This window comes from Pelodiscus sinensis, chromosome 10, assembly GCF_052426305.1.
Source record: "Pelodiscus sinensis isolate ZL-2025 chromosome 10, ASM5242630v1, whole genome shotgun sequence".
Classification (NCBI taxonomy): Eukaryota; Metazoa; Chordata; order Testudines; family Trionychidae; genus Pelodiscus; species Pelodiscus sinensis.
Genome location: NC_143061.1, coordinates 35,630,850 through 35,647,744, shown reverse-complemented (window position 1 = coordinate 35,647,744; position 16,895 = coordinate 35,630,850). Strand labels below are relative to the sequence as shown.

The window sequence follows — 16,895 nt, the reverse complement described above, 5'->3', positions numbered from 1 at the left end:
GTCGTAGTTTAGCAGTTATCAGAACTGCAGGAAAGTACTTAGTTGCACACAACACACTGGGCATCAGGAACATGTTTATTTTGAAAACAAGTAAATCCATAAGACAATACAACTCAGAACACATTTGTTACCTGCTGCTAATCCAGTGGATGAGAGTGGTTTCCTCTTCAACAGTTCACTTTCCTATTTTTCAGTCACAAAAGGCTGTGATTGTCCTTTTCGCTTCCCAACATTGTGCTCGTTCATTCCACCCAAAGTACAATAGTTAGAAGCCAACGGTTTGGGGGGCTTTTTTAAGCCATTTATCCATGCAGAATATGCATGGTAATAGGCACTGATGTAATGTGAAACACTGAACAAAAATGCAGCATGAAGGAGTACTGTATTGCAGCAGGCTTTGGCATAAAGAAAGCAGGAAATAAATATCTTCTTAGATGTGTGACTTATGAAGAGCTATGTCAGACTGTTGAATCAGGCATTTGAAGCATCCAATGTATGTCATCGGACATGTAGCTCTTAACATTTCTACTGCTCACTGGGCTTTTAAGACAGGTAGGGGTAAATGAGAGCCAAACAACACAGAACAGGGAGAGCCAGGACTGGTAGCTGTGAACTAGGGATGTTAAATATCAGTTAAATGCATAGCTGAGTAACTTCATGAATGCTTATCAGTTAATGGGCTATTCTATAGTCCCTGGGGGCAGGGCTTGCAGCCAGTGCTCTCCAGCCTCACTCCTGACTAGACCCATCAGAAGCAGCAGCATAGGGTGCCAGGCGGGAGCTGGTCCACAAGGCAAGCCAGTTTAAAAACCACCTCCCCCTGACAGAGCAGCTGCTTGTTGCCCTGTGCTGCTGTGTCTGATGAAGAGGCAGCCGTCCTTGTCTACTACAAGGGCTCCTACTACACTTTAAATACAGAGTTGCAGAAGGGGGTAGGTCCCAGGCCCATCACAAACTAGGACTAAGCCAGGCTGCTGGCCAGCCTGCTAAAAAAAGGTTTACTGACAAGGGAGAGAAGGGTGAAAATGCATAGAGTCAGTAGCATTAACCTAGAAGCTTTTGCTTATCAGTTAATCAGCTACCCTGTGAACAAACTTCATGGGACTGCAGGAAACCTGGCTATACCCATGATAAGTGGACATCCAGCTAACAAAAATTATGCCAGTCTTCAGATGTTGCTGGACCAGAAAGAGCCAGAATAGAGAGGTTCAACATCATGTGATGTAGTTTCTAATACTTCACTTAGAATGGCACATCTAACAGACTGAATTTTCAGAAAGCTTTTCCTGAGTTTGTTGCAGCTCTTTGTCATCTCCTGTATCATCCTAAATAATTCCTCTCTATCAATCTGAAATGCAGACATATCCCACTTACCCTCTCTCTTCACTTGCTATTGATCCTATTAGTACACCTTGATTTAAGAAATTAATACCCCACCCTGAACTTTTATCTGCCAATATCTTTTTAAGAAACGTGTCCATAGATGAAGTACTGAGTACTGTGTCACCAAGATTATACAGAGACATATTATCAGCTCCCCAGTTCTGTCTGCAACTGCAGTCCAAGAGCTCAACTGGATTTTTAAAAATCCCACCATGCTGTATTTACATTATTATCCTCGCATGGTTATCAGTTTTGTCTCCAAATAGAAGTTTAGTTTTAAGCATCTGTATACTGGATGGATTGATTATAGGGATGTGATTAATATACACAATATCTAACAGTTTCACTTTTACTAAAATACTCCCTGAGGGTAGGGCAAGCAGCCAGTGCACTCCTGCCACCCCACACTGCTGCCTCAGTATCAGAGGCATCAGCAAGGGGGGGGGGGGGAGGGAGGAGGAGAAAGAAAAGAAGAGAAGAGGCTGCTTTGCCCATCTGGTGCTAGCGGGAAGCCAACTTTTAAGCTGGCTCCCCCCTCCCCCCCACGCACAAGCTATCCCCTGTCCCTCCCCATTGGATGCTGCCTCAGGGCATTAAGCTGCCTCCCCACAGGCACCAGCTCCTGCCTCCCCCCCCCGCTTGCTGCCGCTGATACAGATGCAGCAAGGGGAGGGGGGTAGAGTGGTTGCATGTAGTCTTTTAGATTACTGATTAGATTACTGATCAACCTAGACTTATCAGTTAATCATTTCAACAGCTATATGCTAACATCCCTATTTGATTCCTTGAAGAGTAGTCCACACTAGAAATTCAACAGCCAAAATGGATCAATTGCCACCGCATTAAACATGCTGAACATGTTAGTGTTTCACTGCTATAACTGTCAGATAAAAAGTTTGTTAAAAAATACACACTCAGTGAGGAAAGCCTAATGTGGCTCAGTCTCTTGGAGAGGTCAATGAAATCAAGAGGCTTTTCCTTAAACACTAAACTAGTTAGAGTTTTAGTGTCAGGAACATACATGAGTTTATTTGAAAAGCAGGACATTTTCAGAGATGTTTTGTATCACAATAATATCAGTAAGATATCAATCAGTAAGAGTAACTCTCACGTTTTCTTTAGAAAAGAAAGGTCAGATCAAACGCTAGTATTCAAATGGCTGGACAGCTATTTCTATCTGTATTCCTCTCCCATTTACTTGCCTTTCCTCTCCCCATATGCTTGGTTCTACATTCAAGCAACTTTTGAGCGTCAAGCTAGTATGCCTTTAGGTATAAGATAGTATGTTCTAACAATCTTAGATTAGAATGACAAGTAGTACCTAACAGTTACCAGTCACAATGCTAATAACATGAACATAAGGTTAGCCTTACTCAGACAGAAAATCCATCAAGTCCAATACCTGCCACTGGCAGAGGACAAGATGTCACATGCTTCAGATGGAATGAACAGAACAAGGCAATCATCAAGTTATCAATCCCATCATCCAGTCCCAGGTTCTGGCAGTCAGAGGTTGCCTAGCTGGCCAATTTGCTTAAGAGCCATTAATAGCTCTATCTTCCACCACCTTATCTAATTTTGTTTTTAACCCAGTTGCACTTTTCCAGGTGATGTTGCAAAGGCCAGCAAGTTCCACAGGTTAACTGTACATAGTGTCAACAGGCTCCTTTTAATTTTGTAACTCCTGCCTATTAAAATCTTTGGAATGCCTGTTCTTGTATAATGTCAACAAATTAACACTTCTCTTTTCACTGTCTTCACACAGTTAGTGACTTTACAGACACTTATCAGACCCGTTCTTTAATCTCCCCTCTCCCTCAAGATGAAGTCCTAGTCCTCCTAATCTCTCCTTCTATGGCACCTGTTCCCTACTCCTAATCATTTGTTGTCCTTCTCTGTATGTTTTCCAATTGTAATACTTTTTTGAGATGGGGCAACCAGAACTGCATGCAGTATTTAAAGTGTGGGTGTACCATGTATTTGTGTGCTGGCATGATATGGTCATTATCATTGATCTCTTTCCTAATGGTTTCTAATAGTTAGCTTTAGCTGCTACACATTGCATGAACGATTTCGGAGAACTAGGTATCCAAGACCATCATCTTGAGTGGTAACTGCCAATTTGACTCCATTATTTTATATGGATAGTTGGGATGATTTCCAATGTGCATTATTTTGCATTTAATATCGAATTTCATCTGCCATTTTGTCACCCACTTCTATGAGATTTCTTTGTCACTCTGCAGTCAGCTTCAGATATGGCTATCTGTGAACTCTGCCTCCTGGTTTACCCCTTCTCCCACTTTCGAACACAAAGAATTGTGTTCAACTGCAGCCAGTCACCAGTCTCAAGAAATATCAACAATATGCTGATTAGCCAGAGTGTAGTGCCTATTCATGACATGCAAACTTAAAGTTTCTTAACCACCATCCCCAACACCACCCCATTCTCCAAACACACCTTCCTTTTTTACTCACTGTATTGAAATAGTCACTTGACAGGAACAGTTTGCCAAGTTACCCAAATAAAGATACTAACCAGCTTCCAGAACAACTCATGGATACGATGCAGTAAGTGTGAACTTGTAACATGTACTTATCTTTCGGAAAAAAAAAAAAAGCATGTCCAGAAATGCTTTTGGAAGAGTTCGTCATGAACCTGCAATCAAGACTAAATACATCAGCTTCCACTTTCAAAAACACCAATGCAGTTCCAGAATGTATGTTCAAAACCAGGGTTGTCCATATGCAGGCAAAAGGCAACCCCTCCCTCCTCAGCTCCACCCAGTTCAAGCTCCACCCCATTCCATACACCCCCTGCAGCCCTTGCCCGAAGCACTCTCCCAAAGCTACACAAACCAGGGGATTACCTGAGGGGAGGGAGAGCTTGGCACACGGCATCAGCAGGGGTCATCTTCACCCCACACACACTGTGTTGGTAGGCACCTAGGAAATGGAGCAACGCAGCAGCGTGTACCACTCCACAACCCTCTCCTTGCTGGGTTGCTCTGTATCACTGCAGAGGCAGAAAGCAAAGAGCCTCAGCCTCAGCCCACTGCACTTCACTCCTCTGAGGAACACAGAGAGCTTGAGGAGGTGGACTGGGACAGGGGCACTCCACTTTCTGCTGTCACAGTGAAGTGGAGCAACCCAGCTGGAAGATTGCTGCTGCGGTGAATGGGGGTAGAGGGGACACCTATTCCCTCCCTGCACTGGCCCCTCCCCCAATCATCCCACAAACCACCCTGAGCCCCATGGGTTCCTATCAATATGGAGGACTGTTCCCATCCTACAGAAAGGATGTCTGTTTTAAATCCCAAGAAGAATGGCTTCTGTCCCACAGAAGAGAGAATAACTGAAGTCTGAATTTTACTGAGCATTGAGTCTTCTGGGTAAGACTAAGCCCTCTACCTGAGGGGCCCAGTGATTTAGTTAACACGCACATGCGCAAGCACCCTGGGCTCCTAGTCATTAACACTGCTACTGCAGCAACCAAAGCCAGAACCCCACATGGCACACTGAGTCTGAGGGTTGGCTGGCGAGAGAGAGGAGTGGTCTGGTTGCTGCTGAGAGAGTCTGGGGCAACCCCCCCTCGCTCCACCAAGAAACATGGAACCATCCCTCTTCACATTTGTCCAGTGGAATAACAATTCTATAGGCTCTCTTTAGTAAGACTAGACATGTCAACAAGGAGACAACTATACAGTTAACTCGCATTTCCCCATGCCCTTGATGCCTCTGTATTAAAACCTGGCTTCCCCTAGCACAAGCTGCATGGTGCCACCGGCCTCATCCCACCCCGCTGCTGACTCTGCAGGGAGGTGGTCACCAAGCAGCCTTTGTCCACAGCAGGCTCAAATGCCCCACGGACAGAGGCTGGTTAGACAGCAGCTCATCTGCATGCGGGTCCCGCAGAGCAGCCTCTGTCCACAGGGAAGAGGCAGCTGCAGGGAAGCTTCTTCCACCTCTCCCCTCTCCGCATCAGCCTCTGTCCGCAGGGAGCTCAGACCCCTTCCCCCGAAACAGGTGTTGCTGTCACCCCATGCTGCCGCCTCAGACACAGAGGCAGCAATACGAGACGCTTGTACCATCTGGTGGGGGAAAGAGGAACGTACAAACATGCTTTCCTAAAGACAGCCCTCTTCTCAATATTGTAAAATGCTGTTACTTGTATGTGTGTTGCTAATATGCAGGTAGGGAGCAATCAAGATAATGTGTCATTTTGTAAGCTGTAGGAACTGAACACTTGGTAAAATTAGTTATCAATGTGTGGATGCAGTCAAATATAGACTTTTGCCTTCTCGTTTAAAAGAAAAAAAACGCTCAGACATGCACACTCCACACATGCTATTATTATTAAATTTTGGTTAACTGAACAGTCAAGTAACGTCATGAATTCTCATCTGTTACTCGACCATTCTAGTGTCCCAGGGGTGGGATCAGCAGCCAATGCGCTCTGGCTCCAACCCACGAGGAGCACCCTGCCAGTCTGTGCTATTGCCTCTGTATCAAAGACATCAGAACAGGTTGCCAGATGGGAGCTGGTCTACAAAGGGAGCCAGTCTAAAACCAGCTCCCCTCACGGACCAGCTGCAGGGTGGCAGAAGCCCCTACTCAGAGGGGGTCTAAGCTCCCAGACCCAGCACAAGCCAGAACTGAGCCAAGGTGCTTGCCTGCCTGGCTCCCAATATACTTTAAATGCAGAGATGTAGCAGGGGTAGATCCTAGACCCACCACAGAATTGAGCCAGGCTGCTGGCCAGCATGCTAAAAAAAAAAAAAAATTTACTGGGGGGGCGGAAAGAGAGGAGAAGAGAAGCGAGGGAAATGTGTAGTCTATAGCATTAACCAGTCAGCTTTTGCTTACTGGTTAACCTGTTAATCAACTACACTATTACATCCCTGGTATTGGCAACATGGTCTCATTACATTCAGATATTTTCAGTGTGCATCCTGAACTGACATCAGCCACCTTGTGCCTAGTTTACCAATAATCTTGATAGCACTCCTCCATACGCTTTACGTAATTCAGCCACATTTGTACTCATGCACATGAGAGATAAGTAACACTGGTCTCATTAAGGACACTGCAAAAAAATTGCTATTAGTCTCCCTAGCTATAGGCTATTTGGTTATGTGTGCTAAATTGCCAGTTCCTAGATTAGAGTAACTACTCCACTAGCTGCCTGTTTGCATAGCCAAAGCAGCTAATTTCTTCCAACTTGATTAAGAGGGCTATTATATGGCAGAATAGAAAAATATATATCCACAAAAAAACTGATTGTTGCAAACACTTGCCTACCAGTCATTCAAAAAGACTAGTTAACTAAATCATGATCTTAAAAAAGGACTATATATTTGAAATCCTAAAGAAATGCTACTGTAAACATATCTAAAACACTGCTGATTTCAGGTTTAGTAACTGGCTTTTGTTTCATTATTTTGTTTGGCAGAATGTTGTTTTATCAGAAACAGATGCTTATTCTGAAGCAAGAGAAGTGAGGATAACTTTCCTATCATAGGAAATATAGGACTTCATGTACATTACAGAAGACGAGAAAGTGAGGAAGAGGTAAGAAAGTCGATACCACTTTCAGCTTTTCCAGCCACCTGAGCCATCAGCTAGCTACTGACATAAAAATCCTCATACATGTATCTGATGCATCTACTTCCATAATATATTGCTTAACATGTAGTATTATGAACTAGCTCTTGAATTTTACCTCAAAAAATATAAACAAAACCAAGAGCCAATGACCATGAATTTTAACAAATAAGGAATTTAATTGTCCTTTCCTTGTCTATTACTACTAAGGAATCTTACAGTGTACAAGTACTTGGATATCATTCCTGAATCTCAAATAGCTTTATAAAGGAGGTAAATATTGACTACGTTATATAAATCTGGAAGCAGCTTTAGGAGAGAGACAGGATTTGCCCCAGGGATACAGTGCACCAGTGGCAGAGATGAACCTAAGGAACGGTATTTGGGACTCCCAAATTCCTGTCCAGCTGACAGTCCATACTGTGCTACATTGCCTTCACATTCAAAGACCATCTTACCTACCACAAAAAAGCCTCCAAATATGACAAGGCTCTACTGACCTCAATTATGTTTACTGGTTTAGAGAAGTGACTTCGTAACCAGTGTATAGGTGTGGTATCGCTGAAATAGTAGAAACAAAGGATATCTTATTTACTTTGTAACAATGATAAATCATTACAAGCAGTATACAACATTTAATAGTAAGTTTTAGCCATCTAAGAAATTTATCTAAATCTTTATAATCCATAGAAGTTATAGCCTATTGTTTAGAGAAACCAACAAAACTATGTTTAGGCCCCATCTGCCCCCACAAAATGCAAGCAACCATGGAATCCTGAACCAGAACATATAGTACAGAGTAGGGATGCGAATGTTTAACTAGTAAGCCTCTTGGTAACAGGCAAGTCTTACTGGTTAACAGGTGGAGGAAGAAGCAGCTCCCAGCCTGCTGAGGGCAGCGGGCAGCTCCAGCCCCTCAGAGAGCCCATCGCAGACACGGGCTGCTCAGCCAGGCTGGAGTAGCCCCTGCCTGGGATAGGCCTAGGCACCCTGCAGGCAGACACCCAGACATGGGAGCAGCCCCTTGGAACACCACAGACAAGTGCTACTCCAGTCAGGCCAGAGCAGCCCCTACTTGTGTGGGGTGGCTGAGACACTCTGCTTGCAACCCATATAATCATTTAACCAGATGAATAATTGTTTAATTAGTTAAACATACCAAATTGGATTTTACATCCCTAGACAGAGGAACTCTAGCTATGCTCTTAACTAAGCTAGACAACATGGCTTAAGGGGACAACTTTTCTATAGGCTGTTTATCTCTCAGATCCTTGAGACATGGAGGCCTGGTTACAGATGCAGCCTAATAGAGGCAAGCAAGAAAACTCAAAGCTAATTGGTTACATTTTTCTGCCTAGGTATTGCATTTTATCACCCACTGTTTACAGGCCTTTGTTATTGAGGTTGTGTTGTCCATGGCTTTGCATCTTCACTACAATTACACATTTCCTTGCTTTTGAAGTTTAAAGATTACATGTTAGTGTACTTTCAGTGTCTATTTTTGAAGGGACAAATAATCCATTCGTGGAAACAAAACACTGGCCCCTAGCCTGTGGTCCGTGGCTGGAGTAGTTCTCATTTGGTTCCATTCTGTCTCTGTAAAAAGAGCATTAGCTGTCCTATAAAATCCTAAATATTCTGGAATGGGCCCTTGCTGGGATGAAACGTTCAATGTGAGCTCATAAAGAGCTGCTGGTTCACAGATCCTGAATGTTAGCCATCTTGAGGTTTGGGATCTCTCTCAGGAAGAGTAACATTGAGACAAATTAATTGCTCAAGTTGGTCCAACAACCAATGAGTGCAAGTATGGAGGCAGCCCATCTTTCTTCCTTAGGTTTCTAAGACTGAGAGGCTTTATGGATGTGACAAGTTTCGGAAGTATTCCTTTACTTTATAGAAGGAACATAAATACATATGCACCTGAAGCACATAACGAAGAGCCTTTTAAAAATTTAAGTGTGGTTAAAAAGTTAAAACTTACCACAGTTTGTTAGACCATTTTGAATACTGCTTTGTAATTAGTTGTCTAAAACTGCCTTATTTACAGTATTTACTCACTGAAATATTGCTTTGAAGTTCATTGTAGTGGCTTGACAATTTTAGCTTTTTAATATTAAGCTTAAAACTAAACCAACTTATCAGATACTTTAAAGACTCATTAAGAACTGAATTTGGGGAGTGTTGTTCTTATCTTTTTAGAGAAGCCACCATATTACAGAATTCCAGGGTAGAGGGGAAAATAATAAAATATGAAGACATTAGAAAGCATATCCTGAATTATAGGATTGTTAGCTAATGCTTGGCTTATACATAGTATTCAGAGACAAGCCCAGTCTTATTTATTTTGAGGATAGTGTCTACATTAAAATACAAAATGAAGCTTTTAAAGAGTTCCTTTCTCTTGTGATAAAGGATTTGGCTGTCAATTCAGTACCCTTATTCCAATTGCCTTTGACAGCCCTAAGAACTCCATGAAAAGGTAAGCTTATGCTTTCAACTAGAGCAATTCATAAAGTCACCCAGCTACAGTAAACTTTTATGATGTGGCCTTAGATCTGGTGTACCAATTCTACTGCTGAACAGCGTGAAAAAAGATTGTTTACACTCAAACTTACCCTGAATTAGGGATGGATGGCAGCATATATCAAAGCCACCCTAAAAAACAAACTGTATGCATTCTAAAATGTTTCTAAACTGTATGCCAAACTTACGAGGTGAATTTAAACCAGTGCCAAGATTCCATTTTTTCCCCCCCTTGTGTAAATGCGACACAATCGGGCCTCATAGGAAGGCCTCTCTTCCTCTCCATTTCAGACAGGACCTTTGTTCCTTACGTCGATGTTTTTCCCCCAAAGCCCGTGACACAACTTTCCACTCTTCACCCTATTATTTTCCGGTTCACAGTCTCTAGACTTTGAGACTCCCAACCCCTTCACACACACACACACACACAACTGCGGAGAAACCCGACGAGCCAGTTCATGGGGGGGAGGGGAACAATAAAAAAGTTGAACAGCAGGAAGATGGGCCTGCAGCTCTGGTAAAAGCCCCGGCATCAGTTTGTTTACCAACCCCAGACAGCCAGGACAGCAGCTAGAAAGGGATCGGCGCGAGGGTTGTGAGCACCACAAAAGGAATCTTCACGGAGGCCCAAAAATCCAGCTACTCTCACCGATACAGTATCACGGGCTACTAGTAAAAGGGGCGACGGGGGCAGAGAGAATGTACGTGTGAACATTATGTAAACAAACGGCAGGGCCAAAGGACTGGTTACTATAACGAAAGCCACACACACAAAGAAAGGAAAGAAAAACACGGCTCTGAACAAATGCGGATGGAAATAATACTTTCCTGGGTAGTCACTATTGTAACTTGAATCAACACCCCCCCCCCCCGCGTCCTCCCCCCGCGCCGCCGCCACCCCCTCCCCCCCCACACACAGGGGAAATATGGACGGCGACAGATTATTTCGCCTTTTCTTTCTGGCTTTTGTGTTGCTGTTGCTATTATGAGAAGTAGATCCGATAGCTCCTTGAAAATAGGTATAACAGCAGAAAGGAAAAGTGGTTAATGGAGGGAAGGCAAATACAAATCTGGTGCAGTAGTGTCAACCCTGACACTAGCCTTTTGTGTTAGCAACCACACAGGCCCCAAAGCTAATCGTAGCTGACGGGGAGGAGAGTCCCACACCTTAGGGATCCAGGCTTTGCGCGAGGCAAGGACTTAGGGGGGGGGCGGGCAGCGTCCCCCCTCATTAATATTTTAGGAGCCTGAGAGGTGCACTGAAGTCAGCTTCAGTGGCTGACTGCTTGGCCATTTTGTCAGCTCCATTTCTACCATCTCCACCCCCTCTCATCCCTTCCCCTCCTCCTTCCTCAGTGAAGGCCTCACCACCAGAATCCCATTATTAAACACAGGACCCTCCTCAGCCCTTCTACCGTAGTATGTCCCCCATCACAACCCCGCCCCGAGACCCTAGCACTCACTGCCCCCACAAACAATGCCTATGATGGCGCGTCTCCCCTCCCCCCCTTGCCCCAGACTGACGGGGAGAGGCAGCTGAGCTCATACCGGGGTGACACAACAGGCCTGGCCAAAAGGGCCTTGGGCAGCTGAGGGGGCCTAACACCCCCTCGCAAGCTCAGTGTCCAGGGAAAGAGAAAAGGGCCCCACGTACCTAGTTTGTCCCGATGCGGCCTCCGCAGACGCTCCGTGCCACCCCAGCAGCAGCTTCCCTTCAATTATCAGCTGAAGCCGCAGCACCGACCAGCGTGCTGTCCCCCTCCGCAGCCGAATCCCTTCCAGTGGCACAGGGGGAGGCCGGGGAATATTTTACCCCCCAACAGAGCCCGCAGCTCCTCCCCGCCCCCCCTGCCTAAACGCGCTCCCCCCGCCCGGCTGGCCGCCCTCCGCGAAGCCCCGGGACCGGCGGGTTACTCGTCCTGCTTCCCTGCGCTGCCAGGCGTTTCTTGGCCTAGCGAGCGGTATCCTTCCGCCGGGGTCGTCACCCCTGGGTCCGTGCAAGTATTTCCCCTCAGGTCAGCGGCGCTGGAGGGGCTGTTTTTACCAACCAAGGGCTGTACAGGCCCCTCCTCGCCGCTGGGGCAAAGACCCCGCTGGGCTAGAGCGTTAATATCGACCCGGTCCCTTTAAGAGGGGGCTGGGCTCCCGGTGACCTCTCGGGATGCCCGCCCCTTCCTGGTTGCCATAGCCACCTCTTGCCAGCGTCCCAAAATGGCGTCTCTGCTGCAGGAGAACCTGTTCGAGACCCACGCGCAGGCCCCGGCCCCTAGCAAGGACTTCTACCAGCTGATCGTCACCCGGACGGAGGTGGGTGATTGCAGAAGGGAGGTTCTGCCTGTAGCCTCCGCCAGCGGCCGCCGCCAGCGCCCCCATCCCACTGACCCCTGCCCTCCGGGCTGTTGCTGCGGCGGCTCGCACGCAGATGCGGCTACTCGACGGGCTGTGGGGGCAACCCGAACCTTGGGGAGGGTCCATGGGTCTGTCACTGACCGGAGAGCCAGAGGCGGGGCTGGCAAAGGCTGTTGACTAGGAGTCTGGCAAACATCGCCAAAGGTGGGTCCATGGGCACATAGGATTCCTAAGCGTCACTGACATGGGCTTGTGAGTGTATGAGAAAGCATTGTTACCTGGGCCTCCAGGCCCCCGGCGTGCATGGGGAATTATCCAGGGAGGTGGTCAGTAGCATCACCAGATAGGATCTGAGTAATGCATTTAAAGCATCTGAGGAGCCAACCTGTCCCCAGCCAGTAAGCACCTAAGGGGTAAAGCGGAAAAGTCACCAGTTGAGCATGAAAAAGTGTTCATAGAACTGGAGGGGACCTCAAGAGGTCATCAGGTCTAGTCCCCTGCCCTCAAGGCAGGACCAATCACCATCTAGAATCTCATCCCTGATGGATGGCTATACAACCTGCTTTTAAATATCTCCAGTGATGGAGATTCCACAACCTCTCTAGGCAATTTATTCCAGTGTTTAACCTGCTCCCTCCCCCTCCCCCGGAAGTTTTTCCTAATTTCCAACCTAAACCTCCCTTGCTGCAATTTAAGCCCATCGCTTCTTGTCCTATCAACAGAGGCCAAAGAGAACAATTTTTCTCCCTGCTCCTTGTAACACCCTTTTAGATACTTGAAAACTGTTATCATGTCCCCTCTCAGTCTTCTCTTTTCTCAACTAAACACATCCAATTCTTTCAGTTTTCCTTCATAGATCATGTTTTCTAGACCTTTAATAATTTTTGTTGCTCTTCTGTGGACCTTCTCCAATTTCTCCACATCTTTCTTGAAATGTAGTGTTGCAAAGTCATGAGTCTGTAACATTGAAAAACATTTCACAGTTGCATGATTCTCATGTAATCTTGGCGGAGGGGGGGGAGGGTTGAAGTACAGAACCAAAGACTGTCACAAAACAGTGATTGGGTGATCAGAGAAAAGAACACAATGCTGAGAAAAGTCACAATGCTTTTCCTAAGGAAAAGCAAATTTTAAAGGAACTGGAATAAACTTGAATCTACAGGCAAGTTGGTAGTTTTACGTTGAAATATAAAACCAGGAAAGTAAAGTGGAACAGGAAGCCAATTCATTTTCAGAATCTGACAGGATAATATATGTCAAGACATTTCTTTGGTAGGTTAGTTACAATCTTATTTTTCTGGTAATGTCCCAGAATGGTTTCAAAATGAGGCAGAGAGTGTTTTAAATAATCTTGAGTGAGATTTTAAATGTCTTATTGAAACATATTGCAAAATCCTTTATCATAAGAATAAGACTGATATCTTCAAATTGATTTAAGATTAATTTCTTATAAGAGATTCTTTCCTACAAAGGATGAGACTAATTGTCACTTCTTTAAAGATTTACTTCAGTTTTGTTTCATTTTCATCTAAATTTGACAGCAGTTGATTTTGAAATTGAAGATATCACATGGAAAGTAGGTGCAAGATGTCTGAAAATGTGTATATCAGTTTTAACGTTGTGAGATTTTTAAAAAATAGACTGGCATTTTAATTCTCTCATTGAAACATGTAGCCAAATTATTTGTCACAAGGAGGAGACACTGTTTACATTATATTCAAACTAATCCAAAATAAAAAAGATATCTTCCTCCAAATGAGCGAGAATTGGCTTGTAAAATAAGCAAACCAAAATTAAAACTATATAATTCCAAAATGAATACAATTCTAAACTTTTGACATATCCCACATTTTTTCTTTTAGTCTTTTCAAAGGCTTCCTTCTAAAAGTGTTTCTATAGTTAATTGTTGGCTTGTTTTTGTTAATGAATGCAAAAGTATACCAGTCAACAATAGCAACCAAAATAGATACGATTTTCAAAATAGTTTCAGTTACAACTTCCTTTTTGACTTAATATCTTTCTGAAAAAAATAGTTTTGGGGCTGAAATTTTCGCTTTGGGTGTCTGTTTTTTTTAAATATTCATTAAATTGTTCATCGCTCTGCCATTTTTGGAAAAAAAATGTATTGTTACCCCTTTATGATGTAAATACTTTGTCAGTATTTGGATCCCTGAGATTTGTTTCATTTGGGTGGAGAAATTAATAATGGAGGCAGGTATTTCTTTGATGTAATCTGCTTATTTACTAGAAATGTACATTTCTGTTTCCCTAAATACAACAGGAATTAAAAGTAAGACACAGTTAGTTTGCTTATAATTCCAATTCTCTTACTATCCACCACTTAGCACAAAGAGCTCTCTCTCTCTCTCTCTCTCTCTCTCTCTCATTCTCTCTCTCTCTTTAGGCTCTTTAGGGCCATGTTCCGACTGCTTGTTCTGCTGCCTCCTTTCCTGTGTCTGTTTCTATGGTGTTTTTCACTGCTTCCCTGTAACATATACCACACCACTCTAGTCCAATCAAACCCTGTCCCCAGGATCAGAGAGACCTCCTGCCACATGACTAAAACTGACCCCAGGCTTGACTATGGCTTTGTTCTGAGCAAAGTAAAGGCCCCCATTCAGCCATCTATTCTATAAAGTAGCTCAGTGGCTCTTTACATTTTTTTCCCAAATGAAGGATGCCTGTTAATATCCACCAGAGTCAGTGAGGTTTAACCCAACCTGTAACAATATCTTATTTTAACCTATATTTTTCAGGTAGAAAGGATATTTAGGTATCCGCTAAAGAACTTCAGGTAGATATTTTTTAAAAGAGAGCAATTTGATAGTTCACATTGAGGCCAGATCTTGTAAACATTTACCTGTCTGCATACATTTAGGTATGTGAATAGCCCCATAGAAGTGAGTGGAACTTTACTTGTGTGTAAATGTTTACAGGATAAGAGTCTTAGCATTGATATATAGTTGCTTGGCATGGGTTTGAAAAAATGTTCTTTGGTTTCATATAGTTATGACTATTTGAATGTCCCAGTTGGAGCATGCACAGTAGAAAACATTTTCTTATTTCTTTTGGAATCCAGTCCTGCTCTCCTTCACTCATCTGAACACAACAGTTAATTCACAGTAACGACTTGATGACCAGTTGCTGAAAATAACTACACTTTACCTGTTAGTAAATTAAAGCCTCAATAATGCAATGACCGCTGTATGTGTTGAACCCATTGTCTTTTAATTGTGCTAGGGAGGGGCTGTGTAAAAAACACATAGAAAGACATGGCCACCAAAATAGTGACATAGTCACTTAACTATTGGGAAGTGCTGCTTTAGAGAAGAATGTTAATATTTTCCTAATGAGCTGGACACAGAGTCCAGAAGCAATACAGGACACAATGAACCATTTTGGTAAAAGGTAGGTTTATATTCTAAACAAATGGTACAGACCATTCCTCTCTTTGTTTCCTTTTTTCCATCACTTGCCCCTCGTCCAGGTTGAATCACAGCAAGTATGTTTTTGTTCATATCCATATGAAACAATTAAACTATGAATCTGTGGAATCTGATTTTGATAAAGGTATTAGAGATATGAGTCACAGGCTGGCAGGGTGCTTTATTTGATCCTGTCAGCAGATATGAGTATCCTGCATAAAGTTCTGCTGACTAATTGTGGCAGGATTAACATACTGTGCTTCCAATCACATCTCAGAAAATTAATCCATAATATGCTCATCAAGAATAAAATCAGTAACTATATTGGATAAAATCCTGTGGTTTCTATGGAGTACATCAGATCTCAAGAAAATAAACAAAAATAATTACTGACACAGATTGTGGAGTAGCAAAAATAAGGAATTTTAGCAATTCCAAAGCCATATCCTCCAAAGTCAACCAAGATAAGAACTGAAATGTGCAGTACAGACAACGGTAAGCAATTGGAATTAAACACCCACTTGGGCAAATGATACTAGGTCATGTGAATAAGCCAGCTAAGTGTAACACATGCAAAATTCTGTGATTCATAGATGATTAAATCAGGTATGTTGGCAGTCTTACTAGCTTGTGATGTGGTAAAAAAAGGACACAGAAATTAACTATGGTCATGTGCTCCCGAGGTAAAGCCTTATATGAACAAAACCAGACAAATAAATGGTAAATATCTGGTTCACTTGTGACAAATATTCTGTTTTCACCTAGTCCTACTCTCCCTATATCAGTACTTTTCCCCTGGTATGGACATTCCATCAATCAATCAGGTCCTCATTATTGCCTCACTCGGATAATCATTTAGTTATAAAACTGACAGAGTTGTTGAATCTGGGAACCTGAGAAGCAGGTCATTAGATATAATTTAATCACGCCTTTTATATTCCATTTTTCTATGTAAGTGGATGAGATTTTCTTCTTGGATAAGCCTTTCATCTCTCTGGTGCCCTCTCCAGGTGAACACAGAAGGTCATTCCATAATTGTTCATTTTCTGCTTGAGAGCAGGTATTACCTGCCATGACCAAGTTGGATACTTATTCCTAACTAAATCTCTTCTCCTCTAACAAAGTGGATAGGCAGTAATCCTAGTTGATAGGGGCAATTGAAAGGTTGAGAAGGCAGCTGAGAACTAGGGATGTTAGAGTATAGTCGAGTAAATGATCGATTACATGCACTCCCCCCTTTGCTCCCTCTGTATCAGAGGTAGCGAGGGTGGGGGAGCAGGAGCTGGTGCCCATGAGGAGCTGGCTTTAAGTAGGCTCCCCATGAGCACCAGATCCGCCTGTCCCCACACCCATGTGCTGCTGCCTCTGATAGAGTTGCTGCAGCGCGGAGGGTGAGGGGTGCAGGCAGGAGCCAATACATGTGAGGAGCCAGCTTTCAAGCCAGCTCCCCACATATATCGGCTCCTGTGGACCTGTCTGCCCTGCCTTGCTGCCTCCTATAGAGGTAGCAAGGGGGGCAGGCAGGAGCCAGTTATGGGAGGAGTCAGCTTAAAAGCTCCATGATGCTGCCTGTTCCCTTCCCCTGCCTCGTGCTGCTGCCTCTATCAGAGG

General features: G+C 43.9%; 2 protein-coding genes across 8 annotated transcripts in view; one reads left to right on the top strand and one right to left on the bottom strand.

The window, feature by feature from the left end:
- The window catches only part of TRIP12 (thyroid hormone receptor interactor 12), a 183,630-nt gene extending 172,325 nt beyond the window's left edge, over positions 1-11,305 (bottom strand). For 4 of the 6 annotated variants that reach the window (XM_075937625.2, XM_075937628.2, XM_075937629.2 and 1 more), the window contains exon 1: positions 11,165-11,305. The gene's annotated coding sequence lies outside the window, so the exon portion shown is untranslated. The remainder of the gene's footprint in view (positions 1-11,164) is intronic. The other 2 variants (XM_075937627.2, XM_075937626.2) reach the window with 2 other exon arrangements.
- A 318-nt stretch (positions 11,306-11,623) lies between these two features.
- Positions 11,624-16,895, top strand: part of FBXO36 (F-box protein 36) — a 56,119-nt gene continuing 50,847 nt past the window's right edge. For both annotated transcript variants that reach the window (XM_025182995.3, XM_006119875.5), the window contains exon 1: positions 11,624-11,817. Coding sequence is in view for 1 of the 2 variants with exons in the window: in XM_006119875.5 (XP_006119937.2) it covers positions 11,722-11,817 (96 nt within the window). In the remaining variant the exon portion in view is untranslated. The remainder of the gene's footprint in view (positions 11,818-16,895) is intronic.